Below are 27,826 nucleotides of genomic sequence, written 5' to 3'. Positions count from 1 at the left end.
CAGTAACAGTGTCGCAAAATCTATTTGGGCTCCCGGGTAAAGTTGTTCTAAGCTCAGACAAGTTTGTTTGCGTTGTTTGTTTATTTTTTTTATTATATATAGTTTAAGTGCAACATTATTAATATTAATAATATAACACTACTAGTGCTGTCAAATGATTCATCGTGATTAATCACAACCAAAATATATATTTTTTGCATACTTATGTGTTCTGTGTATATTTATTAGGTATACATATACGTTTTTTAAAAATAATTACATTTATATCTATATTTATATTCATGTAAACCATATTAAAAATACACACTCACCTAAAGGATTATTAGGAACACCTGTTCAATTTCTCATTAATGCAATTATCTAATCAACCAATCACATGGAAGTTGCTTCAATGCATTTGGTCCTGCTCAAGACAATCTCCTGAACTCCAAACTGAATGTCAGAATGGGAAAGAAAGGTGATTTAAGCAATTTTGAGCGTGGCATGGTTGTTGGTGCCAGACGGGCCGGTCTGAGTATTCCACAATCTGCTCAGTTACTGGGATTTTCACGCACAATCATTTCTAGGGTTTACAAAAAATGGTGTGAAAAGGGAAAAACATCCAGTGTGCGGCAGTCCTGTGGGTGAAAATGCCTTGTTGATGCTAGAGGTCAGAGGAGAATGGGCCGACTGAGTCAAGCTGATAGAAGAGCAGTTTTGACTGAAATAACCACTCGTTACAACCGAGGTATACAGCAAAGCATTTGTGAAGCCACAACACGCACAACCTTGAGGCGGATGGGCTTCAACAGCAGAAGACCCCACCGGGTACGACTCATCTCCACTACAAATAGGAAAAAGAGGCTACAATTTGCACGGGCTCACCAAAATTGGAAAGTAGAAGACTGGAAAATTGTTGCCTGGTCTGATGAGTACCGATTTCTGTTGAGACATTCAGATGGTAGAGTCAGAATTTGGCGTAAACAGAATGAGAACATGGATCCATCATGCCTTGTTACCACTGTGCAGGCTGCTGGTGGTGGTGTAATGGTGTGGGGGATGTTTTCTTGGCAGACTTTAGGCCCCTTAGTGCCAATTGGGCATCATTTAAATGCCACGGCCTACCTGAGCATTGTTTCTGACCATGTCCATCCCTTTATGACCACCATGTACCCATCCTCTGATGGCTACTTCCAGCAGGATAATGCACCATGTCACAAAGCTTGAATAATTTCAAATTGGTTTCTTGAACATGACAATGAGTTCACTGTACTAAAATGGCCCCCACAGTCACCAGATCTCAACCTAATAGAGCATCTTTAGGATGTGATGGAACGGGAGCTTCGTGCCCTGGATGTGCATCCCACAAATCTCCATCAACTGCAAGATGCTATTCTATCAATATGGGCCAACATTTCTTAAGAATGCCTTCAGCACCTTGTTGAATCAATGCCACATAGAATTAAGGCAGTTCTGAAAGTGAAAGGGGTTCAAACACAGTATTAGTGTGGTGTTCCTAATAATCCTTTAGGTGAGTGTATTTAATATATAAACAACCTTTTTTTATGAAACATTTGCATGCATGTGTGTGTATTTATAAATATATTTTATATATAAACAACCTATTTTTATGAAATATATACATGCGTGTGTATATTTATATATACATTATATACACAGCACACATACATATATTATGTAAACAAAAACTTTGATCACAAAATATATGACTGGAAAACTTTCTTCGACTGGAAGTCACAAAATGCAAAAACAATGCAGGTGCATTTTGAAATATTTTAATGATTCCTCTTGTAATGAAAGTCTTTTCAGTCCTACCCTGTATGAATTACCTTATGCAGGAAAATGCAAAACCATATTTAAGCACTGTAAAAGGTTTTGCCACAAACTCAACTGATTGGCTTCTCTCCTGTATGATTCCATATGAACCTCTTCAGGCCTTATAACTATATATGAGCTTCTAATGTCTAAATGAAGCTGGGTGTTACCTTCTAACTGAACTTTTTTCCACAAACGGAACATAAAATATAGGGCTGTAAAGCTATTTTAAATTTGTATTAATTACATGAAATGCTGATTGATTAATCGCTAAATCATTGCACATGAATTCTGTCTGAATTCACTGCACTGAATAAACACCACAGAAAGTAACTTTAGAAATAAATATTTTGATTCAATTTCTTTTGTGTGAATCACCATTTGTATGTAACACAAGGTTCTTGCCTACGTTGAGCACTCCAAATCAATCACTTACGATGTTTCGTTTAGGATGCTGTCCGGGTGTAGGAAGTACACAATAGGGAGCTAACTAGGATTTAGGACGGGGGAGTTGTGGGATTTTTAGTATCATCTCCTTCCTGTATTTGAGGTAAACAGCCAGTGCACGTCGTGCTCCATATCTCCACTCATGTCCTCGCCTCGTGTTCCTGAGGCAGCCCCCGCTGGCAGTTGGTTTCAATCAGGCCTTCTGGCAGGATGCATGCTGGCCCAACTGGGAGTTGTGCTGAAGACCGGATGAAAAGGAAGTCCGTAAAACTGTGGAACGACAGGTGGCTTCTTTGGCTGCTCTCGATGAAAAAAAAAAAAAACAGCTTTCCACCACCTACCCCCCACCTCCACACACCTGCAAGAGTCCAACGGACCGCAGCCTGGGGTCCCGTTTGCTCTGTCTGACCAGCACGCGATTTACCAGAGTACCTCCTCCCCGTCTGTCCCCCCACCACCGGCCCTCTGGATCAACATTCCCCCCGACTAAGAAAAACACATCCCCGCTTCTCCTTAAATAGACTATTAAAAAGAGATTTCCTGCTGACAGCGGTGTGTCAAGCCAAGATTCCGCATAATTTACCGGCGATATGTCAATTTTATCAGCCTATTGATTTCAGCGGAGTGCGCTGGGCTGAAAGAAGACCTTTCTGTTCTCAGACAGGAAGAGTTTGAAAATCACTTCATCCTTAAAAGACAACCAAGACTTTTCAATCCATCCCAGGGTCTTTGGACAAAAGCCTGGACGAGTGCTGAGTGTTTGCTAATCGATATCATTTTTGTCTATTCTCTGACAACTCACAACACTGTAGTGCACTCTAGAGCCCGACCGATATGGATTTTTGGGGGCCGATGCCGATATTAACTCGAAAAGAGATATTTTGATTTTAAAAATAATCTGGATATTAGACCCATTTCCTATAAACTGCACTTACACAACATTCAATAGCAAAATATCTGCCTGTTCTATGTATGTGGGCTGTATAAACCATTTTCCAGAATGGACTATGTTAAAAAAAAAAAAAGCCTTAGATTACAGTCTCAATGACTAAACAATTGCACATCAAAAGTATATATTTTTTAATGATCAAAAAACAGTCTGGTTTTAAACATTTAACACTTTTACTTTCTTCCAGTTGAAGCTGGTTTTAACAGTCTGTGTGTGTACTGTAAATAAATTATAATACTAAAGTTAAAGTATTTGCAGAAGTAGTCCCACACTTTGCTGCTACAGCATTCACCTTTTTCAGCCATCTCTAGGCAGAAAGAGAGACAGATAAAGAATAAGCATGTGTATTAATAATAACACCATGTATCATTACTCATGTCATCATTAGAATTATAATAATAATAAACTGGGATCTCCTACATAGGCAAAAATGAGAAATATATATATTTTTTATTTGTCAAGCAATAGGTATTACCTACTTATATTTAACAATATTATTTCAACATTTTCCTGTTATGTCTGTAAAGCTGCTTTGAAACAATATGTAAAAAAAAAAAAAAAAAGCGCTTGTTCAGCTCACATTTATTTACATGTCCCCTCTGGTTTAATCATTTCTGACGCTCCTACTGTAGTTACTGTAACTACACTATATTTGCTCTCACAGAACATCGTCTTGCCTACTATTACCGGAAGATTACGGAATAAATTCGAAGTTGAATGGTTAACGTTAGTGTCATGAACACACCGCTGTCAATTTTGAGAAGAACCACTTTCAAACAAGTTAATAGCAAGCATTTAAGGGGCCTGCTAAAAAGGAAGCTATTAGCGTTAGAGTAACATAACCAGCCTGAATTCACCAAATTGTTCTCTGGACCTGAGGGTAGCCTCTTCTTCCTTGCTTCTCTCTTAATTCTCATCAGCAGGACTAGCGCTATCGCTCGCTTCTTACAATGGGACAGATACATGTTTGTTGCTGACCGAAAGGAGGAGGAACAGACTATGAAAGAGCTCCCGCTAAACGTTTTTAAAACCCCGCCTACGCCATAGCGCAGTATCTGAAGGGCAACGCTGAACCCAGCGGCAAGCGCCGTGCATACCGCGTCCTGTGTGAAAGGCCCAATTACGCGGTCATTATGTGGGAAACACACCGCAATAGAATAAGAATAAGTGAAACGCTAACGTTATAGTTTGACCTCCTATTAACGTTCGCGGTCTTCCAATGATAAACATGGTATTAGCTTTGTGGCTAATCTAATATAGCAATGCATTAGCAGCTGTAAGTGATGTTACAGAATATTTAGAAGTGATAATGATAGGACCGTTAGCTAGAACTACCACACAGTTTTTATATACAGGGTATGAACTAAATCTACAATCATTTCACATGACGAACGACAGACTCACCGTCAAAACAGTAAGTTACATCTCCGTGGCTTGGCTGATTGCTTTCTTCTGTAGTGGACTTCTGGCGCTGTTGTTAACTCTGGAGCTGCAGAGCTCCCTCTGGTGGGCACACTATGCAACACTCATAACATGAGTGAAGCATGAGACTCTGTTTCTCATGTTTCATCGGCCATTATAAATGCCGATGCCGATTTAAATGCAATTAGCTTATATCGGCCGATAATATCGGCCGGCCGATATATCGGTCGGGCTCTAGTGCACTCTACCCAAATGGTGCATTTGCAAATACTTAACTGGCATTCTCGTATCACTGTGGCAATCAGTTAAAAACTGAGGAAATTACAAAGGTACAAGACTGTGACCTTAAAGAGATAGTTTACCCAAAAATGAAAATTGCTATCATTTACTCACCCTCATGCCATTCCAAAACTGAAAGACTTTTGTTCATCTTCAAACACAAATTAAGATATTTCTTTATGAAATCCAGATGAATTGAGCAGTTTAGTCCACATTTCCTGAAGAGACTTGATATATGATGAACAGATTTAATTTAACTGGTATCATTTAATTCTCCTTAAATGGTTGCTTTGCCATGATTTGGGCCTAAATTTCTCAAACATTTTGATAAAAACTGCTTTTTAGACTTAAATTTGGTGTAGGATTTTCATTCATAAACTGTCCGTAAATTGCACATATAATTACAGAAACAGCAAGTGAATTCTGAAGTCAATTTTGAAAAAAGACTTGAATAGTATTTTTTCAAATAATCTCTTATTTACAACTTCATTTTCTTAAAGTTTAGCTTTTGATTGCTAAGATAAAAACATACAAAAATCATTAAACTAGCAGCTTCAAGAAAAAACACAAAGTTAATCACAACATGTAACAAGCACATGTATACAAACTTATTTAGCTCTGGTGCTCATGCAAGTTTTCTTTAATCACATTTTAATATTCCTATCACTTCCTGTTCTATATAAAAATTATTCAGGTACTCATTACAACAAATAAATGCAGTTAAAAATGTATTGATTTAATTAAACATTTTAAATTGCGAGCATTCATTTGAAGAGTTCTGTTATATTTTTTTTGTCTTTTTTCTTTTTTTTTGTTGTAGAAACTTAATGAAATTGTTTGAAAACTGGGAATTGGATTTCTAGGATAAAACCTAAGATATTGCGCAATCCTCTGCTCTAGCCGCATCTCCCCTCTGAAACACACACAGGAATACATTCGTTCAGTTTACGGCTCCAAATAGCTTACACGTTTGCTTGACTCCTGCCAGAGGGAGGAATTATTGGCCTGACTCTGATCTGGAAGGTACGGCGTGGGTGTGAGGTCTGTGTGGGGACCAATGGCTCCCAATGGGATACAGCCCTTAAACCCCCCCCCCCCCCCCCTTACCTTGCTGCATGTGCAACAGAACACCACCCACATTCACTTGAGTCTAATTTGATAAATCTAAAGAGCGGCTCGATCCAACAGATCCGGGAGAACAAAACCGCTCTTTGTGTTTTAATAGCACAGACGCTTTCGTAAAAATCCATGCCCGTGTCTGCCGAAGCAAAAAACATATTAATCATTCTCTTCCCTGAAATACTCAAGCGAATGGCGTGCTGGGGGGAAAGACAAAGAGAAGCATAGAAAATACACGAAGAACAGGCATAGACGGTGCTTTTAACAAGAACTCGAGAACACAATACAACTATGGTGCAAGCAAACACCTCGGGCCAACAAGGTACAGATACTGGAAGGGGTCAAAGGTCTACGGATTTGGTGGAAATGGTGGCTAGAAACCTCTAGGACTTAATTTTAACTCTATAAAGCCTACTGGATCATATTTGATACACACATTTTTTAAAGAACTCTACATAACCAAAACTTTGTGCATAACAGGTTCTTCAGTAATCTACTACACACCTTGTCTGATTGATAGTTTATACTTTTATTATACATTTTTTTTTTTTTTTGCTGAGAAATCTTTACTGGTTTTTACTAAGTAAACAGAACAATAACGGTTTTATTGTTTGAAATATTTCATATATACTAACACTTCCTGAACAGAATAAACAAATTTACTTGATTATCCATATACCATTTCTTAGAAAAATCCTGTTAAATTGTGAGTATCTAATAGGGCTGCTCCCTTAATAGTTGACTAAAATGTTAATCGACGAGAAGAGGCTTAGTCGACTAAAATAGTCAGAAATAATCATTTAGTTACAGAAAGAAAAATGGTCTGTGTCTGTAACGGATGATTCGTTAACGGCTGATAATAACTTAATATAAATGTACAATTAGTCGACTAATGGCTTAATTGATTATTGGAGGTTAAGAATTCTCCAGCTTTTAAGAACAAACATAAGATATGACGGTTTTTCCGGTAGTAGGTGGAACTAATGCGCGAAAGGCAATCTCATTGGCTGTCGCTCATCTATTAAGTCCCTGTTTTGATTTCAGCAAATCAGTTCCAGCGAATGCAGGCAATGTGATTAATATTCATGAACCCAGCAGCTCATTAATCCTTAGCGTGTTTTATATTGTTATTAGTCTTAGTATTATCTAATCAGTATTATTGTTCGTTATTTCCCTTTTTTTTTTTTTTTTTTTACAGAAACACTGAATGACTCAAATTATCTTAAACACCATTTATCTTCATACACGGTTACCAAGTTTTATTCTAATGACTAAAGTTCTACCATTAAATAATGCTTGATTATCATCATATTCATAATCATATTATAATGCTTGACTGACTGATGTTAAGAGTGTGAGAGAAATCTTTCAGAAAGGGGCAGCCCTAGTATCTAATATCATACTAGGGATGGGCGTTTTCCGCAAATATCACATTCGAATATTTGAGCTCACAAAAAACGAATATTCGAATATTCGTTTATTTAAATTAAGTTTAATGAGACAGACATTATTTTTCAGCAACATTATTGTTTCCGTCATTTTGAACAAGCTTACACACAATAAGCTTGAACATTACACATCGTGTTTTGTAGCTGAAAACCTTTAACAATGCGTGCAAACATACAAAAGTATAGATTAAAAGCAAAAAAAAAAAAAAGTGAACAAAGAAAAAACGTAAAGCAGCCTGCAGCAATTAGGCCATTGTAGAATGCAGCCTGCCATAACTTAGAAACTTTTAAACTGTCAGCAAATCTTTTTAAACTTTTTTTCTATTGTTTTACATGTTCTTGTTAAGAAATACGGGCATGTAAACATGATCGGGGGAAAGTCGGCTCCTTAGTCTGTTAACAATAAGGCCGGCCTCGTGTTTTTGTTTCACCACTGAATGGGATACTCATCTTGTGGAATACATGACTCCAGCAAGAACTGTTCCCACTCGTCTCGGCTGGACTCTCTGTAATCATCGCTGAAGAACTGGCTCAGCCTTTTCCAACGAGTGGGCATTGCATCCTCTTCATCGTTGGTGACGGCGGCTGCATCCGCACCACTCGCATCAAGGAAAATGTTCTGATAATGTTCAAAAAAAAGTTTTTTTTTCTTACTTCTCTCATGTTTTCATCGAGAAACCTGAGATGTTTTTGCCGAGGGTCTAAGGCAGACGCGAGAAGAGGAGTTTTCACTGCATTCTCCAAGTTAGCGGTGTTTATTCGTTGATTGAGAGATGACGCAACAAGGTCACTTTCTGTGATTCTCCACGGCATATTTGAAGTACTGTAGAAGACCGCAGAGGCGTGCCTAGCGTTTTCCACGCGTTTTTAGGCGCGATATGTGAACAGCCCCTAATTCATTCATTAATAATTTTTCTGCTTGCATACATCTTCAAATATGCCGTGGAGAATCACAAAAATTGACCAAATTAGGTTTTATTGTGAACTTTTTTTTAATTTTATTTTTTTGCGAAATTCGAATATCATTTTTATTTATCGAATAATTAGAGCAGAACAAATATTCGAATGTTCGACTATTCGTGCACACCCCTATATCATACATCAGGCTTTTGAGGAACATTCATTTGTTTCTCTCTCAATCACCATTGCATTGTATTAGGTTTTGAAACTACAGAGCTTTGAGCTTAAACCACGCATTTAATTCATATTTATTTATATATTATATATATTCATATTTAAACATTTTTTTCCAGGGATTTCAGTGTTAAGTAGTCTTTTTGCAATGCGGGTTCATTTTTTTAAGCTGGTTTAGTAACAACGCAAAGAAAGTGAATGATGGAATATTGACCAAGCAGGGATCTCATTTCACTTGGCAAGCAGACTGTGACTTAGGAGCAGTGAGAGGTGCTGAACGCTCTGCAGAACCCTTAGGGTCAAAGGTGGAGGTGAGTTCAGGCCTCAACTGGTGCTGGGCTGCCAAGGGTGAATGGATATGACCCCCCTGGTTCCCGTTTCATAAATTGATGTGAATTTGCTGCTTGAACAGAGAGCCAGGACAATCCCAGACGTCCGCTTGGGATGCCGAATTTTTTTAAAGAAACGTTGTCCAGGAAAAGCACGTTGATGGCTTTGATTAGCTTTGCGTATCCAGGACCTTTTCAACCATTTCAATCTTGGTGCTTTGTAGATGGTCACTGCTCTCCAAATGTACTTACAAGCTGAGTGCAACAGATTTTCAGGTATTCAGAGACAATGGAAAAGTGCTATTGATGGCTGGTAATAAAAATCTCCTCCTCCACGGAGAGTTTTGAAACCTTTCAATGCCTATCAAAATGGGAGCCTCCAATGGAAAGACAAAGGAAAAGAAAATAACACTGGTAAAGGTGGACAGCTAAGGAACACTGGGTCATTTCATGCTGTACTGCAACTTTTACATGTAGCAACATGGAAAAGCTGCCAATCCTAGTAATGAAGGGGGAGGTAAATGGGGTTTCTTCTAGGTCTGCATGATTAACTGAAATAAAACTGAAATCGCAATGTGTTTCGGAAAGGCTGCATTTTAATTAAATTTTAATTGAATGTACGCACTGTGTGTTTCAGAGTGAAGAATGGCACTGTGTTCATTTACACATGAGCTTCTTAAGATGCACCAGTGTTTTCGGTGTCTCTGTTTGTTGCTCCACACAAACTCCATCTCTGCATCCTCTCTGAGCACTTAATGTGCACTTGGAAATGCATCATATACCAGCCATCTTCCCAAACATGTAATAAAAAGCACTTATTGACCAAAGAGAAAATTTAAGGGCTCTTTGTGGTTTTGCATCAAAATAAAGGTTTGATGTTTTGACATTTGAAAGTTAAGAAATTTAATATAAGTATTGTAATTTCAGAGTTTATTAATTTTTTTTAATACTAAATTTTTACAGTATTTAGTTTTTTTATTTAGCCGAAGTAATACTACTAATAGTAATACTAATTGTTATTATTATTAGTAGCAAACAGAAGAAAAAAAGAGAAAAATTACTATTTCATTATTTATGTATATTTTAGCCATACTGATATATAATTGCATCATTTTGGCCAAATTGTACACCCCTATACAGACAAGCACAGTTAACCTGGAGTAAAGAGAAAAAAAAAGCAGTAAAAAAAAAAAAAATATATATATATATATATATATATATATATATATATATATATATATATATATATATATATATATATATATATATATATATATATATATTTGTTTGCTACTAATAATAATAACAATTAGTATTACTATTAGTAGTATTACTTCGGCTAAATAAAAAAACTAAATACTGTAAAAATTTAGTATTAAAAAAATTAATAATAAACTCTGAAATATATATATATATATATATATATATATATATATATATATATATATATATATATATATTAAATTAGCCTTTAACAGCCCAGAACTACTAAAATTCAAGCTTTTTTCCTTGCCGTAAGATTGAACGCAATCATTTGAGATCCCATCTGGAACTCATCAGTCCAGCATTTGGAAATGGCCCAATCATGAAATTAAACTTTGGGATTACCAAAATTTAGAGAGCAACACAAATAAAATTCACCCTGAGACATATGCACCACGTCTTGGTTTTGACAGATTTCATATTTCCAAGGAGTGGGTGGCACAGATCCCCGGAGGGGAAGGCTGGGTTACCTCTTAACTCTGGAGCAATCTGGACACCTGACCAGTCGGTATTACAGGTTGTGTTTGTTTTACTTTGTATGGGAAAGCAAACAGGGCTCTTTTCTTCAGACGGCGTGGGCCGAAATCTTTCTTAAATCTCTGGGCGGAAATGACAAAGCCAGCCCTTACCTTCCTGAGTGAGATTTGACCACCTGAAGAAACTCTCTACACCGCAAAACCTCCTCAACGTTTAATTACTCTGACATCATTTTGGACTGGAGGAAATCGCTAACTAGATCCATCGAATGCTCACCCATGTCCTTCAGCTAAATAAAGACTCTTGCATTATATGCCCAACCACATATGCAAATATTTGGCTCTAAATAAAACCTCCCAATTAAAACAAATCAGTTGCCATGCAACCACTGAGGTCAGCGAAAGTTTTGGAACGTGCCTGATTCTACAAAGACTGCAAAGGATGTAAAGTTTCCTCCACTTATGACAGCTCCTCAGTGGGTCACTGGACCGGAATCTGGAATCAGTCAGTCGATGTGATTAACAGACCTGACCTCGATCCGCTACCTGTCACTAGAGCTTTACGTTAGAGCCCAGAGAGAGAGCTGTTCTGAAAAACCTCAAAAGAGAATCACCCATCCATGGCTTAACGGCACACTGGAAATAAGATTTTAGCCGTGTGACTGCCAAGCAGATAGCAGAAACTGCACCCCCTATGGGCAGATAGCAAAATTACTTTCTGAAGGGTAAAAAATAACACTATGAAAACATTAAAACCAGGGCTGCGTGTCATTCAGAATTGAACTAATAATGGCTTAATTTCTAATTCAAAAAGTGGAAAACTGGGCGAAGAACTGCAATTTGAAATTAAAGTAGAACTAAAACTCAAAGATATTCACATAACTAATTTTAGTTTAGTAGACACATAGAATGATAGATGGAATGATAGAATGACAGAACAATAGAATGACAGATAGATAGAATGACAGATAGATAGACAGACAGACAGACAGATAAAGTTTGAGCTCTAATCTTAAAGCTTCTAAATACTACTGGAATCAATCTGGTCACGTGTCGATATCACTTCCTGTCCATCCATGATCACCAAAAATAAAAGGTCATCAGGTTAAATGACATCACCACGTAGGTCTATCTGGTTTTATCACAAATTTCTTATAAAAGTACCCGCTTTATCTCCTGTTGAACACTAAAAACACACATCTTTGGAGGCTACTGTGCAGGTCTCAGTCTTCGAGAGCGGTAGCTGCTTGGCGGTAGGAAGCTGAAGTTGCGGCCGGGAGCCAGAGCCCCTTTTCCCCATAATTCCACAATGTGTCTTCATTCATCTTGAAGAGCACATGGAAAAGCCATTGCGGGGGAAAAGCCCCTTCCTGCCGGCTCGGTCTCGGACAGACGCTGCACTCTTGTGTATTCCCTCTTCACTCGGCTAACAGGAAATAGCCCTTTATTACAAAGGGGGACGTGAGGATGAAAAACAGGGGATTTAGAAGTCTGGAGTTTTATTTGTAGACAGCTTGTGCTGAGAGCTGCGAAGGGAGGCAGAGGCAACCCAATCTGCCGTCCCCCGACAAGGGGGGCTGATTTAGCGCACGCCAAACATCCACAAGACCACCGCCGATCAGCACGGCGCACGCAGAGACGTCTGACAACACCGCAGAGATCAGGCCTACGGCACGAGAAGTAAAAGACAAGACTGACAAGCTAATGAGATTCACACCTTCTCATCTCCATATGAGACAACTGAACGACCGCAGATTATAAGAGAGGAGCCACCTGTAGATGACCGGAAACACTATTAGCAATGCATTTAACATTCAATAGTGAATGTACGGCGGGACTTTATCTTATCCAGCGGGATAAGAAAAAAGTCCAGGATGCTAGAAAAGTCGTCTAGTTGGCTGTTGAAGACTGAAGACTAGTTTCTATTGTTTCATATGGTTGACTAGTTTGTTTCATCCAGCTTTAATTTTATATATACACACACACACACACACACACACACTATACAGTATATTTTACAGTGCAAACAGCATGTTTATGTTTTAGTGTGCTAATAATCCAATGGCAATTTATATAACGCGAGTGAATAAAAAAAAATGTATTGGCACATCATGATAGAGCAACACTGCAATATTCAATTTATTTTAGCTAGAAATGTTTTCAACTAAGTGTATAATTTCAAAGCAAGCAAACAAAAAAAAGATAAATTCATATTTAATTATTGTTAAATGTTTTTAGATAAAAAAAACATTAAAATATTTGGTTAAATGAACAGTATGTTAGAGTGTGATAATGTTTTTTTTTTTATTTCATACACTGTAATCTTGCAAATGCTATTTTTGTTGATCACAAAAAGTCAAGAGAAAATATGTGTTAAGACTAAAATGAACAAAATACTGACAATTTATTGGACATTTACATCAAAATATGCTGATACTGAACTGTTATTTTCAATTTCTAAGGCAATAAAATAGATCAAAGTAAAATGAATACATAACAAAATACTGACTAAATGTAAAAGATATTTACATCAAAATATGATAACTATAAAACCATAATTAACATTACTGCATTTGTCATTTTGAACATTATTGTGAACTAAACTTATTTAAACTGAATGGAATAAATTGGACTAAAATAAATGAATATTGCATGTCAAAATATCGACACTTTCATTAAAATATGAAAACTTAAAACTGTAAAAACTAATTTACAGCATAGCAAAACTCTCTCCAAGAAGTTACATCTCTAAATTCATTTAAAAAACTTCACTTTTGTAACAAATTCATTGTGTTCAATAGAAAAATCACTGCTGAAATCGACTTCTATGAGCAATCCACCTTTTCTTGCTCTTTTACGATAACCCTTTTTACCAACTAAATGATGGTAGTCAGTGTTCCTGATGTGTTCTAAATGACTACAAAGGGGTATTAAAAAGTCACTCTGAAATCGGGGAGCTACCCAAGAACAATAACACTTCTGCAAAACATTCCTGGTCGGTAGCAGATTGCCAAGAACAGTTTTGGATGGCTGCTGTGTTTAGGTTGCATGGCCTGGCAAATTATCCAGACCGCATTGTGCCAGGGTTCAGCGGTGTTCAATGGAGCATGTAAATTAAAGAGCTGAGGAGGAATTCTTTAATGGTCCTACATGTAAATATGAGATGTTACAGAGCTCCTTACTGCAGAAATGCATCACGGCCTCCCCTCAAAAAAAGCCAACAGAGACATTACAGAAATGTGGTAAAGTCTGACAGGGGTAAGGGAACAGTATCAAGTACTGTGGTTCAGACACTTCCAGCCGGAGGAACAGGACAAAAATCTTTTTCCTCTACATGAAACATTACACAACTAACCATATTACCCTCTACGGAACAATGAAGTAATCTTGTCTGTGCAAACGAAGCAGAAAAAGCCACCGCTATATTAAGATTCACTTAAATCATCTTTAGTCTACTTGTCATTCAGAAGTTATTAAGTGTCATGTCATTCAAGAAACATCAATACGATTTCCATTATAACTTCTTGAAAGGAATAGTTGACCCAAAAATGAAAATCTGTTGAAAATGAACTCACCCTCAAGCAATCCAAGATGTAGATTAGTTTGTTTCTTCATCAGAACAGATTTTGAGAAATTTAGCATTGCATCGCTGGATCATCAGTGGATCATCTGCAGTGAATGGGTGTGATGTTTTTATCAGCTGTTTGGACTCTCATTCTGACGGCACCCATTCACTGCAGAGGATCCACTGATGATCAAGCGATGCAATGCTAAATTGCTCCAAATCTATTTTGTTGAAGAAACAAACTAATCTACATCTTGGATGGCCTAAGACAACATTTTTAACAAATTTTCCTTTTTGGGTGAACCATTCCTCTAAAGCAGTGGTTCCCAACCATGTTCCTGGAGGCCCCCCAACACTGCATGTGGGAACCACTGCTCTAAAGGTACACTAAAGTGTGACTTTAGCCTCAGCTGTCATTACCTAGGCTAAAGCTACATTCACACTGCAAGGCTTAGTGCTCAATTCCAATTCTTTTTTATAGCTTTTCACATTGCTGTTGTGGCCAATATCAGATTTCTAGTGTGAACAGATCATGGTTCTGAACTGACCAGCATGTACAAAAGAACGATACAAACAGGGTTTGCAGATCCCTTATGATTTGTTTGTAGAGTTGTCACTGTAATACACACACGTTCTGACACATCATACTTCCACTGATTACCTTTCGCTACGGTCTTGATAACTTTGGATATGTAAAATCTTTGAGGTGTCTCCCGTCAGCTCAGAATTATGACGAATGTCGATCTAGACTAGAGTGACGTAAAAGCCGCATGAAATCCAACATGACCGTTCACACTGTGGTCACATCGCAAAACATCTGACATGGATCAGATTTAGTACCACATATTGAAGTGGCACAAATCAGAATGGAAAAGATCAGATTCCATGCAGTTTGTGCTGTTCATACTGTCATGACAAAAAAGGATCTGAGTCACATGTGAGCAAAAAGAATCTGATTTGGGTCACATTTGCCTGCAGTGTGAACGCAAGCAACCTGAATAAAACTGACTCAAACTAAGAAAGTGCACTTAATGTGAAACTATGCATTCCTGCCATTTTAGTTTTTTTTTAAATGAAGATGGTATTTCACACAGTTTGTTCATAAAGAGCCCAAAATTCCCTTAAGTAGTCAAATTATGCATTTGTTATGCATCCAAATAAAAGTCAAAAGAGTTGAAAGTCAAATGGCCATCTGGAAACAAATGATAGGAGGACGGCATGCAAAGGACATATCGTAACAGATGCAGGTGCGCCAACACCTGGACACAATGGTGAGATTCAGGCTCGCTCAACTGGAAACTAGAATTGAATGGAAATAAGAGTTGAGCACAAAAAAATATTTCCATGAATATTTCAGTGACCTGAAATGAAGAGACACATTGAACATCCAACAGTCTAAGACCAGTAGTGAACTATTCTTTTCAAACTGATTTGTGATTTGTGATCAAACTGAAGTGATGTTAGAAGTTGCATGAAAATTTGAGTGAAACACCTGCATTAACATTTAATTACAGCGCCACTGGAGCAGACATCAACAAAACCTAATGATTATGTTTTTCAGCACAATTTGAAATCATTTTTACTTAAAGTGCAGAATCTTAAATATTCTATATTTAAAATCCAAAAATCTTGCTAATTTCTTTGTCAAAAAGAAATGGATAAAATTGTTTCAAAAGGGTCTCACACTTTCTTCCTGCTCCTTCAAAAAACGGAAGAAACTTTCAGAAACTGTGTTATGGCAGTGGTGGCCGATATCACATTAGCACAGTTTTCTAGTTTCTGTAGCATTGTAACTATGATATTTTGAGGAAAACTACATTTACCACAGTACATTTTAAAAGGCAGTATTGTCTTTAAATTCCTCCCAGCCATGGAAAAACAGCTTTCAAACAAAATCGGACTCCGAGTTATGAGATGTTGAGCTTGTCCTGGTCTGGACAATGAACAGATTCTTACCTCCTCATCAGACGTGTCGTGCTCATACTCGTCCACCTGAGAGGAAATCTGGAGGCCGCTGTCTCTGTCGGACGCAACACTTTCCTCTCCTCCCTCCTTTCCTGCAGGTTTCTTCTTTTTCTTCTTTTCCTTTGAATGTTGCCCATCGGTCTGTAGAAAAAAAAACAGCAACATTAGCTGTGATTGAAATCTTAGATTATGTATTCAAACATGGACAAATATTTTCTATAAACAGTATTAAATGCATTCGAAAAACTAAAAATGGAAAAAAAAGAAAAAAAGCTTTTTTACATTTTTTTTTTTTACATTTCTTAAATTGTTTCCCATACCAGTTAAACTCACATTTGTAATGTGAAAAAAAAAAAACTTTTATTTATCTGTGTTAATTGTCTAAATTCATGCATTTATACACTAAATAATTACATTAATTTACATTAAAATATTAACAACAAAAATTAAGCAACAAAAACTTGAATTAAAAACAAAATGTTTGCAGTACACCATAATTATTGCATGTTGCATTATTTACATTGTTCTGTGACTAGTATATACAATGCATAACTGTATGAAACTAATGAAAAAACAAGCTTATTTCAGCAAGTTGCCAAAGCAACATTTGTCTTTTTTTATGTAGTTTGACTTAAATGTACACAAAGAACTAAAACTCTTAATAATAATAATAACAGTCATACTCAAAAAAAATTAACTATGCAAAACTTTTGCATATAAAGGCTTATCAAAGTTTATTCCTGCAAAATTAACTAAAATCAAATATGAAGTTTTCAATTTGCGTTTTCAATAAATTTTTCAGCACGCAAGTACATGCAGCCAGTTATTTAATGCTGTTGTAGAAAAACATACTTCAGTACAGAGTTTTCCAGACCCCGTCTTTTTATGGCAGCATGAGAGTCTACATGTTTCAGGTATACAGTTTATCTCATTTCGCGCACAAACTTCTTCGGTGTGATTTACACGTGTGCCGTTGAAAAGCAGTCACCAGAACCTCACATCCTGCCCGAGACGCCAGGACAGTGGGGATGAAAGCTCACAGTACCTCCTGTTATTTACCACAGCCCATCAGTCACGACAAGGCCAAACAGACTGAAAACCTCCTAACAGGGTCGAGAGGAAGAACAGCTTTGAGCCGCCGCGTCTCCCTCGAGCCCGAGATGGGGCAGGTGAGCAACCTGCACTGATTTACAGCTCCTTAACGTCCCGCTATCTCTTGGACTGCAGAGCTAAGTGAAACACTTCCTCCCTCAAGCCCAGTTAAATCCACATCAAGACGCTCGAGCCCCGTGTTCCGGAGTGCCTCGTGCAGCCCGAGGGACGGCCAATTTTTCCGCTAGTGCTGAAGATCTAAAAACAAGCTGAAACAGAGTTTTGGAAAAGAAGGGTTGGGGGTATGACACCGGTTGCTCTGAGTCATTAAACCGCAGGCCAAATCAGGACGTGACCTTTTAGGATGAGCAGCCATATCAAATGCATTCACAAAGCATTTGCTCGTAATACAAAATTGTGAGAATCACGAGGACCTTCGTCACGTATCTGTCGTTATTCTATTTATTCTATTTGAAGTGTCTCTAATTCTTACAAACAACAGTGAATCAATTCAAACTGTCTGTTGATCTATGAATCCAATTCGATTATTAAATTAAATTAAACTCAAAAACAGTTTATGGAAAAAATATATTTTTTAACATATATGGCTGTTATAGTAAGAATATATAGGCTATTATTATTTATCACTTTGTTATGTTGCATATATGAACCACTATCATTAGCAAGTTTTTTTAATGAAATTTATACTTTTATTAAGCAAGTGTGGATTACATTCGTCAAAAGTGACAAAGACATTTCTGTTACAAAGATTTCTATTTCAAATAAATGCTGTTATGAACTTCTCAAAGAACCCTAAAAATAATGGTTTATAATTAATAATCAGATTAAATGTTTCTTGATCATCAATGGAGCGTATTAAAATGACACTGACTGAAGTGAGTAATGGTTACTGATAATTCAGCTTTACCATCACAGGAATAAATTACTTTAAAATATATTTAAATTGAAAACAATTATTTTAAATATCACAATATTATAGTTTTTATTGTATTTTTGATCAAATAAATGCAGCCCGGTGAGAACAAAACATAAAAAACCTCTCACAAAGGTGTAGTAGGCTATTACAATGCTTAAACTAAATGTTTTTGTACTGATTTTGTGCATCTACATTAAAAAATTATATAAACACTTGCATGTATTGATTTAATTAAACTGTGAAAAAAATAGATTCTGAATCTTACAACAAGTATAGACTACAAATAAAATGTCAGAACTATTACAAGAAGAGATAAAAGCAGTGATCAAATTAGAAAATGATTTAGCTATATAAGCCAGGTCTAATCTGCCAAAGCGCTCGGATGCGATTTCACAGCTAACCAGACAAGGATCCGAGCACACTCGTTAAAGTCCGGTTATAAAAGAAGGATGTGGGGGCAGAGAAATTGAAATTTGACAGATGATTTGACCAGACAGAACAGAAGAGCTCACGGGGTGTGGATTCACATTAAAAACGAGCTCTTCACGAGGTCTGGCCATGGACTGAAGATGCTGCAAACAAATGCGTCGACGAGCGTTCGAGTTTCGAAGATGCGAATCAGAAGAAATGAACGCACTGACAGGCTTTTGGAGCACTTTTTAAATCGCACACACACTCCACGTATGTTTGCACAATAACGTGTTTTTAATGTCTGTTGGCGGACCGTCCCGGTTCCGCTCCGAAAGCCTCAAGTCGCTCATTATTCCGCTTGCTTCCTCTGAACTGCGGTTGAGTTACTGAGTGAGCTGCGGATGGAGCACTCCGACGCCAATCATCAACACTCACGCTAATACTTGATTAAGACCGTGGCCTCTCAATTAAACGTCTCAGGATCCGCAACCCTGCATCTGGCCCTCGCAAGACCTCAGAGGAGCAAGTCACATGTGTAAGAGATGGAAGCGGACCAGCCGTGTCTGGAGCGCGCGTCACGCGTAGGCGTGCGTTATAGCGAGAGAGAGAGTTTCAAGGTAAGACGAGCCCCTCCGGTCTCTTCCGCCCCCGTCCCGATGTCATCTCCCACCCACTCACCACGGCGCGAGCGCAGCCGCCGCTGGATCAAACACACTGCTGCAAGGGCGGCGGGACTTCTCCCGGGAATCATAACGTCTCTAGCAGCCGCGTTGACTTCTGTCTGGTGTGCATCACTCAGTCGCTTTCAGAAGACCCGCAACAAAAGAGCACAGGGGAAAAAAACGCCAGGGGGGGGGGTTAAAAAGTTGAGACGGGAACAATACGTCCCACGGTCTCCGCTGTAACGCCAGACAGATTTCAAAGCTGTGAATTTGATCGTGTCCCGCGGTGAGTCAGACACATCCGCGGGAGCGCAACACTTTGGCCCGGACTGAGCCTCACTCTGAAGGTGCTCATACGATTCTGCTCTGATGTAAAGCGCCTAATGCTACACTAGCAGAGCAAATCAGGCCAGTTCTTATCAGCAGCCCACTTAACATTTACCAATTCACCAAAACATGAATAAAAAAAAAAAAATGCTGTTGACAAGACTGTTGGTAGATTTCGAAATATTTTATAACTTTGTAGATTCTGAGATTTGTAACTCTGCAACTGTAAAAAATTATTTACAAAAATTATGTTGCAATATGTTGACACTGAGGCATACATATCGCAAAATGTGTTATTTATACAATTAAACACTGTGAAACTCATGTGTTTCTGTTCTCTTGGGGAGTGAGGCATTATTTGACTGCAGACTTGATGTCTGCCATTTACAACATTCACTGGTTTCTCTGTATACGAGTACAAATCGACTCACACAGAATGACTTCCTTCTCTCAGACATCCATTAATACAGTAGCAGCAGCAGGTTTGTGGAGCAGATAAGGTGAGATGCAGCCAGTGGCACTCACATTATCAGTGATCTGCCTTTGGGGGACGCTAGAGAGAAGTCCAGAGGCAGAATCTTTTCTCACTCATGGAACTGAAGTGGAAATGAAATGATGTAGTAGCCAAAAAGTATTTGGACATTTAGATCACAGCTAAAAACATCTGAATGTCACTGCATTAGATAATAAAACATCAACCGTGTCTCAGTATCTCTGCTCAAATGCAACGGGATCTTTTCTTAAAGCTGCCTTAACTTTTTTCCCCACAAGGTCTACTAACATTTGACATTTACAAAATTACACAACATTTTTTGGTCTTCATTTTCAGAGGAATATATCTACTGTTTCCATCATTTCAAACCAACAAACCGTTTTTTGTTCAATATTTTTAATATGTTTTTAGAAACATTTTAGAAATCTTTTCTATTAGCACTTCAGTACTTAAATAGTATTGAAACTCCCTAAATTCTCTCTCTCTCTCTCTCTCTCTCTCTATATATATATATATATATGTATATTTTATTCTCTGCTTACACTATTTTCAAGGGGGCCAAAATGGCATAAATGATTGAAAATAAGACACAAGTTTCATAAAACAGCATAAAAATGATTTTTTTTACATTTGTAAAATCCTATAAAATAAAAAAATATTATACAAGTAATAAATAATAGTTAATATGAAAAAATAAATATTTAGTATAAATTAAACTATATATACACTGTGACGAGTGGGGCAGGGGCCGAGGGACGTAGGAACGAGGAGCGAGGCCGGTGGAGTGATTGGGAAATGAGCGACACCTGCGACCCACCACCGGTCTCGAGTCCCACGGAGGAGATGGAAGGATATAAAACTGGAGCGACGACAGTGAAGGACAAGAGAGGACCAGGCCTGGGCTTTAGTTTATGTTTTGGTTTTTATTTGTGCGCATCAGTCGTACGTGAGGGGCTGATGCGCTGTTTTGTGTTTATTTTGTTATTAAAGTCTTTGTTTGATTGTCCGCCAGTTCCCGCCTCCTCCTTCCGGCTGAATATGAAGGTTATATTATTACAGTGGTGCCGAAACCAGGGAGAAGGAGGGACGCGCTGCTGAAGATCCCTCTGCGCTGTGGTGAATCTGCGGTGCCATCGAGCAGGCGAGGAGTGTGCCGCCATGGACGCTCGAGGCGGTGGGCTGGAGTGAGTTGCCGGGGACGGGCGAGCTCGCTGCCAGCCGCCCGCGATGTGGAGGGACGGCTGCTGTCCATGAGGGAGCGGAGGAGTTGGAGCCGTTCGCCAGGGGGCCGGAGCCTGCTGCCTCCGTGAAGGAATCCGGAGGAGCAGGAAACGGGAGTACCCCCCGGCCTGCGACGGCCGATGGGGGTATGTGACAAGTGATTTTTAGTGAGTTTGGTCTGTTAATATCACTGTCTTAGTACATTAAGCCATGTTAAGCGTTTTTCACGGTAAGCGTTTTAGGGTGTCCCCTGTCATCCAGCGCAGCTGCCCCCTCAAGCATCAGGTCGCGGAGCAACATCAAAAAGAACAGCTGAGACCGGTACCGGCCGACAGTTAGGAGTAGCTGAAGCCTTTGCGAAATCTGTAAAATACAGCCGTGAAAGTAACAGGCATACCTGCTGAAGTCACGGACAACATCCGCGTCAGTGCCCATACCCAAGAGAGCGTGAGCAGATAATGAGCTCACACACGCTATCTGCTTGAGGAGTGCATCGACTCCAATGCGAATCCACTGTCCTGGTGGGCCAGTGGTGGCACGATAATCAGTCTAGATTTCCACTGCTGTCCAAAGTCACGCGCAAATACGTGTAATACATGTTAGAACTCTTTGATTTCTTAAAAAAAATTTATTGGAAAACCCATGTTCTTGTTGCCGTTTGGCATTTAACAACAAATAAAAATGTTTTAAAACGTGTCTCTCTGTCAGTTAAAAAAGCAACAATATACGCTACACACGATAGAGCTTTGTATGCAGCAAAATCAGGATAAATTAGGGATGTAAAAAAAAAACCCAGCGGTAATACCGCATATCGCGCTATTGAGCCACCCATAATAACCGCAGGGGAAATTTCTTAACGGCGACAACCCTACAAGTGTTGTTCTTTTAAGTAAAAGCAAGCTGCTTTGATGTTACAAAATGCGATGACATGCAGACATTCGTCTGGCTGAAGTGTCCAAATTCTCTTTGGAATCAGTATATTCCAAAACACTGCCTGGAAAGGTGACACTCAATATGACAGAGTCAGCTAAATATAATACATTTGGCAATAAAAAATGGAGTTCAAATGGAAATCACATCTGTACAGGCCAATGAGCAGCAAGCACAGTATATAACACTGAAAAGAATAAATATAAGACAGATGTTTATAGTCTATAAGTCTCATGTGTGATTAATATGTACCAGATTATTCTGAACTAGAGCTGTAATCGGGCCTTAAAAGTTAAAAGAGCCCGACAGATTTCGGCCCGAGCACGACAAGTACATTTTTGCCGCATTTCCACCGAAATTACCCGGAACATTTGTACCAGGAACTTTTTTCCCCCAGACCTGTTGCTTTCTGCGTTTCCACCGCGGTCTAAAGTACTGGGAAGATTAGGCAAATAGACTGGTGATGTAGGTCTGCGTGGTTTCACATTACAAAGTACGCTAGGGCTGTCACTTTTGTGAAAAAATCATTTTCGATTTTTAAGACATAAGTGTTCATTGAATCGATTGTAAAATCGATTTTCCATGTCTAAAAAAAAGACGTTTCCTTTTTCAACGTCAAATAACGGACGAATGTAAAGAGAGCAACAAACAGCAACAGGAGTGCAACATTCTCGAAAAAATATATATGCAGAGGGAACGGCTGCCATAACAAAAGAAAAACATCACTGCAGGCTTCAACCCGGCTGCATTTATGCTTTAGGCAATTCAAAAATCTCCAAGATTATTTTAAATGCGCAAAAAGGCTATGGCCATTACAAATTTATTGGACAGGAAAACAAGTCGATCAACATTTTCGGGGTCCAGAGCAGAGCGTTTTTTATTCACTATGTGTCCAGCTGTTGAGAAGACGCACTCCAACCACACTGATGTCCCAGGGACACTCAGGTACAGCTGCTCAAGGTGGGGGTATTACTGCCAATTTTCCAGCACAAAAGCAGGTCGCTGTCAGCTTGCAATGGTCCTTTTCATAACTCAGAATCTCCTGTAACTAGATGCGCGAATGAGTCAAATTCGCGTCTACCGTGCCGCGAGACCTCCAAACGCGCGTAAACGCGTCTTTACATTGACAACATTGAAATCATTCGCGCCAGATGCTCTATTCACGTTTGGTGTGAACGCAGCATAAGAGGTCGCTTTCGACGTCACTGGGTCTTATAGGCGCGTAAAATTGCTGGTATTTTCTGTCTGGCTTTCGCAACGCATACTGCACTTTCGGAATTCTTTATTTTTCTTTTTCTGCTTGTTTGTGAGTTTTGTTACACCTATATTTTTTAATTGTTTAATTCTTTTAAAATTAATAGTGTACATATTTGGTTAAAATCGATCCCCTATTTTCATTTTTGAAACTTTTTTTGGTTGGTCCGATCGATTGTGCAATCGATTTTCGAACTAAAAGTGACAGCCCTAAAGTATGCTGATTTTGGACTTGCATCCTTGGTAGTTCCGACTTTGTGCATTCGACTTGGGAGTGTGATGTTCGCGACAATGCGTCAAGTACGCTGCAAACAGCAGCGTACTTGATAACATCAATCAGCTCGCCTTGGCTACTGTAATTTTCCTCACTGTACATTTACAAAAAAACTAATTTTGATACCAAATACCACTGATTTCGTCTCCGAAATCAGCTAAACACATTTTTAAATAGGCACTGTCTTTATAAATAAACCACAGATTTGAGATTTAAACAACTACATTCTCGCCTGAAATAATTTTTTTAATTACATTTCATGACACAATAACAGTAATATTTTGAAAATTATCCGAATAAATGGTGGTAGAAATCACAATGCTGCGTGAACTCAACCAATCAGCATGTTTAGCACCCAAGTCCCACCCCCGAAAGTTCCAGAACTTTGAAAAAGTACTACTAGTGCCGCGTTTCCACCGAAATTACCCGGAACATTTGTACCAGGAACTTTTTTTCCCAGGAACTTTTTTCCCCCCAGACCTGTTGCTTTCTGCGTTTCCACCGCGGTGTAAAGTACCGGGAAGATTAGGCAAATAGACTGGTGACGTAGGTCTGCGCGCGTTTCTCAATACAAAGTAAGCTGATTTGGACGTGCATCCTCGGTAGTGCGGACTTTGTGCATTCGACTCGGGAGTGTGATGTCCGCGACGACGGAAGTCCAGTAAATCTGCAAACAGCAGCATATATACTTGATAACTTCAGTCAGCTGACCATGGCTACTATTTTCCTCTCAGTATATTTACAATAAAACGAAATAGGATATCAAATACCACTGCCTCCTTTCGTTTTCATTTAAGCATAATAACAGCTGCAGAAATGTACTTAGTTCAGGGATATGTGTATACAGCCATTACAATGAAACAAAATATTATATAGATTTGCCTTTTTTATTTTCATTTTAACATATAGATAAATTGAATACAGACCAAAGATAACCTGTTAGATTTACCAAAAACGAGTTATATTTTATGTTTAACCACTAAAGAGACATCAGAGCCAGCAGCACATATCAGAAGGTCTAGCCGAGGAGAGGCTGCTCTCGGCGGATACATGAGGACTGAGCTCCCGGTGATCGCGTGGAGTTCACCGTCTCTGAGATCGGCGAAACACGTATATAAATAGGCGCTGTCTTTATAAATAAACCACAGATTTGAGTTTTAAACAATTACATTCTCGCCTGAAATACTTTTAAAATTACATTTCATGACACAATAAAACAGTAATATTTTGAACATGATCCGAATAAATGGTGGTTGAACTCAATCAATGCTGCGTGAGCTCAACTTGCTTTGGCTACTGCAATTTTCCTCTCAGTATATTTACAATAAAACGAAATAGGATATCAAATACCACTGCCTCCTTTCGTTTTCATTAAAACATAATAACAGCTGCATAAATGTACTTAGTTCAGGGATATACAGCCATTACAATGAAACGAAATATTATATAGATTTGCCTTTTTTATTTTCATTTTAACATATAGATAAATTGAATACAGACCAAAGAAAACCTGTTAGATTTACCCCGCAGCTGAATTATATTTTATGTTTAACCACTAAAGAGACATCAGAGCCAGCAGCACATATCAGAAGGTCTAGCCGAGGTGAGGCTGCTTCTGGTCGGATGGATGATCACTGAGCTCCCGCTGGTCGCGTGGAGCTGACCGTCTCTGAGATCGGCGAAACACATTTTTAAATAGGCGCTTTATAAATAAACCACAGATTTAAGTTTTAAACAACTACATTCTCGCCTGAAATTACATTTCATGACACAATAACAGTAATATTTTGAAAATGTTGATCCGAATAAATGGTGGTTGAACTCAACCAATCAGGATGTTTAGCGGCCAAGTCCCGCCCCCGAAAGTTCAGGAACTTTGAAAAAGTACCACCTCGCCAGCAGGGACTTTCTGAGGGGCACTTTTTAACCCGGAACTTTATTTAGTTCCTGGTTCCTGCTGTGGAAACACACCGAGTACCAGCCCAAAGTCCCTAGTTCCTGGGTAAAGTTCCTGCAGTGGAAACGCGGCATAGGTTCCTGTGGTGGAAACACACAGAGTACCGGCCCAAAGTCCCTAGTTCCTGGGTAAAGTTCCTGCGGTGGAAACTTGGCTTTTGATTGACAGCTTTTTAAAACCCGAACCCGTTTACAGCCCAACATTATTTAAATGTGCGCACGCACACAGCTCTTTTGCCTTTTGTCAAGAATGAGTAAGTTATACATGTTTTAATATAATTCATTCATGACTAACCTATAGGCCACTTAGAAGTTGGAACAAAGAAATAAAATAAATCCTCTGTAACATCATAACATCTCAGCACTCTAAATAGGCATAGGCATACAATAAATAGGCCAACACGCCAATAAAAATGAGTCTTTCTAAACCAATTAAATTAAGATAAATTCTAAATTAAGATGGGTATTTGGCAATAACGAAACTGAGATAAAGGCTATGCGGAATTTGCTTCGCCACGTCTCTCCACAATCCGGCCTCAACGTGATGTTTTTTTGCATTTCACATAACCCACTGGCTCATTATTCTCATTATGCACACGGTCAAAACTTTTCCACACCTCAGACTTTGCTTTAGTTACAAAATGTGCCTCGTAGTTGTGTGACATAAATCTATCCTATCACTCCTGAACAATATAAATTTCACCACTTAAAAGGCATCTTTAAATTCCACAGTATAAATTTCCACCAAAAAGTGTGAACATGCAGGCTCACAGCACCTGAGGTTCGATGACTTTTTTGGCTGACGGCTGATCGTCTCCATCACTGTCGGCTGCTTTATCTTCCTCTACATCTGAGCTCTTTTCTTCAGAACCGTCCTCATCATCATCATCTTCCTCCTCCTCATCATCACTGTCACTGCCTGATTCTTCGAGCCCAGAGAAGACGCTCTCTTCGCTGTCTGACAGATCAGCCTGATCTTCATCACCATCATCTAGATGACCATCTTTACCCTCATCCTTATCAAAGATGGGCAGCTGAGAAAGAAAGACCATCACAAATACATCAAAACAAACACAACACACTTATCATTGCATGATAAACAAACACATTCTTCAAATTCTGCTTTCATAATGCTTTTCATACACAATTCATATTTGTCTACTACGGGGGTCACCAAACTCAGTCCTGGAGGGCCACTGTCCTGCAGAGTTTAGTTTTACTTGCCTCAACACACCTGCCTGGAAGTTTGACGTATACCTAGTATGACCTTGATAAGCTGGTTCATGTGTGTTTGATTGAGGTTGGAGTTAGAGTTAGGGTTAGGTTAGTTTGGAGACCCCTAAATGTTTTTTATGACATAAAAATATATACCTGGCCATGTGTTTTCAAACATTTGACTAATAATATCGTAGACAAATAACCAGGTTAAGTGAAAGTGTCTACTGGCAGTCTATTAACACTCATTCAATAAATAATATATATGTAAACACATCCATTTGTATTATTAATCTCAATCTCTTCATGTGAGAACACCTCAAGTCAACCTCGCGGTACATAAACACGCGTGTTATTATATAACGCGTTATGTATAAACTGGCTCATAACTGCTTCGAAACAGGGTTATATCAGTAAAGTATCAAATCATACCTGTTCCTCTTCATTCTCCTCTAAATTTCTTTTCTTATTCTTTACTTTACTCATGGTGCCGCTGTGCGATGGGCGCATGCTGAAACTGCGACCATGTGGGTTCGAATCGATGACGTCAAAGGTCAAACTGCGACGCGTTCTGATTGTTTTAATTATTTTTTATATAAACTCTTTCTAAATGTCATTAAAACTCCATTTACTTACAATATTTCGTTTCTAAAAATGTTATAATTTCGAATTGAGTGCGTTTTAATAAAACTGCGTATGAGGCAAAAGGTTAAAGTTCAACGTTGAACCGAGTGCACGTTTAAACCTTGTATATGTTCAAATTAATTATTTTAAACACATTTAAACAAATAAGATTGAGATTGTATGTGTTTTTATTTGTGTGTTTAGTGTGTAAGCTCCTTA

At 38.5% G+C, this 27,826-nt stretch overlaps 1 protein-coding gene across 1 annotated transcript in view; it reads right to left on the bottom strand.

Annotated features, from left to right (window-relative positions):
- The window catches only part of LOC132104013 (ribosome biogenesis protein bop1), a 76,906-nt gene extending 49,340 nt beyond the window's left edge, over window positions 1–27,566 (bottom strand). The window contains exons 1-3 of the mRNA XM_059509169.1: window positions 27,416–27,566; window positions 26,545–26,802; window positions 16,203–16,352 (exon numbers count right to left, since the gene is read on the bottom strand). Of these exons, the coding sequence (XP_059365152.1) occupies window positions 16,203–16,352; window positions 26,545–26,802; window positions 27,416–27,493 (486 nt within the window). The 5' untranslated portion in view covers window positions 27,494–27,566. The remainder of the gene's footprint in view (window positions 1–16,202; window positions 16,353–26,544; window positions 26,803–27,415) is intronic.
- Between the last annotated feature and the right edge of the window lie 260 nt (window positions 27,567–27,826).

This window comes from Carassius carassius, chromosome 25, assembly GCF_963082965.1.
Source record: "Carassius carassius chromosome 25, fCarCar2.1, whole genome shotgun sequence".
NCBI classification, from domain to species: Eukaryota; Metazoa; Chordata; class Actinopteri; order Cypriniformes; family Cyprinidae; genus Carassius; species Carassius carassius.
The sequence above is the reverse complement of the archived record's forward strand: the minus strand, read 5'-3'. Positions and strand labels throughout refer to the sequence as shown.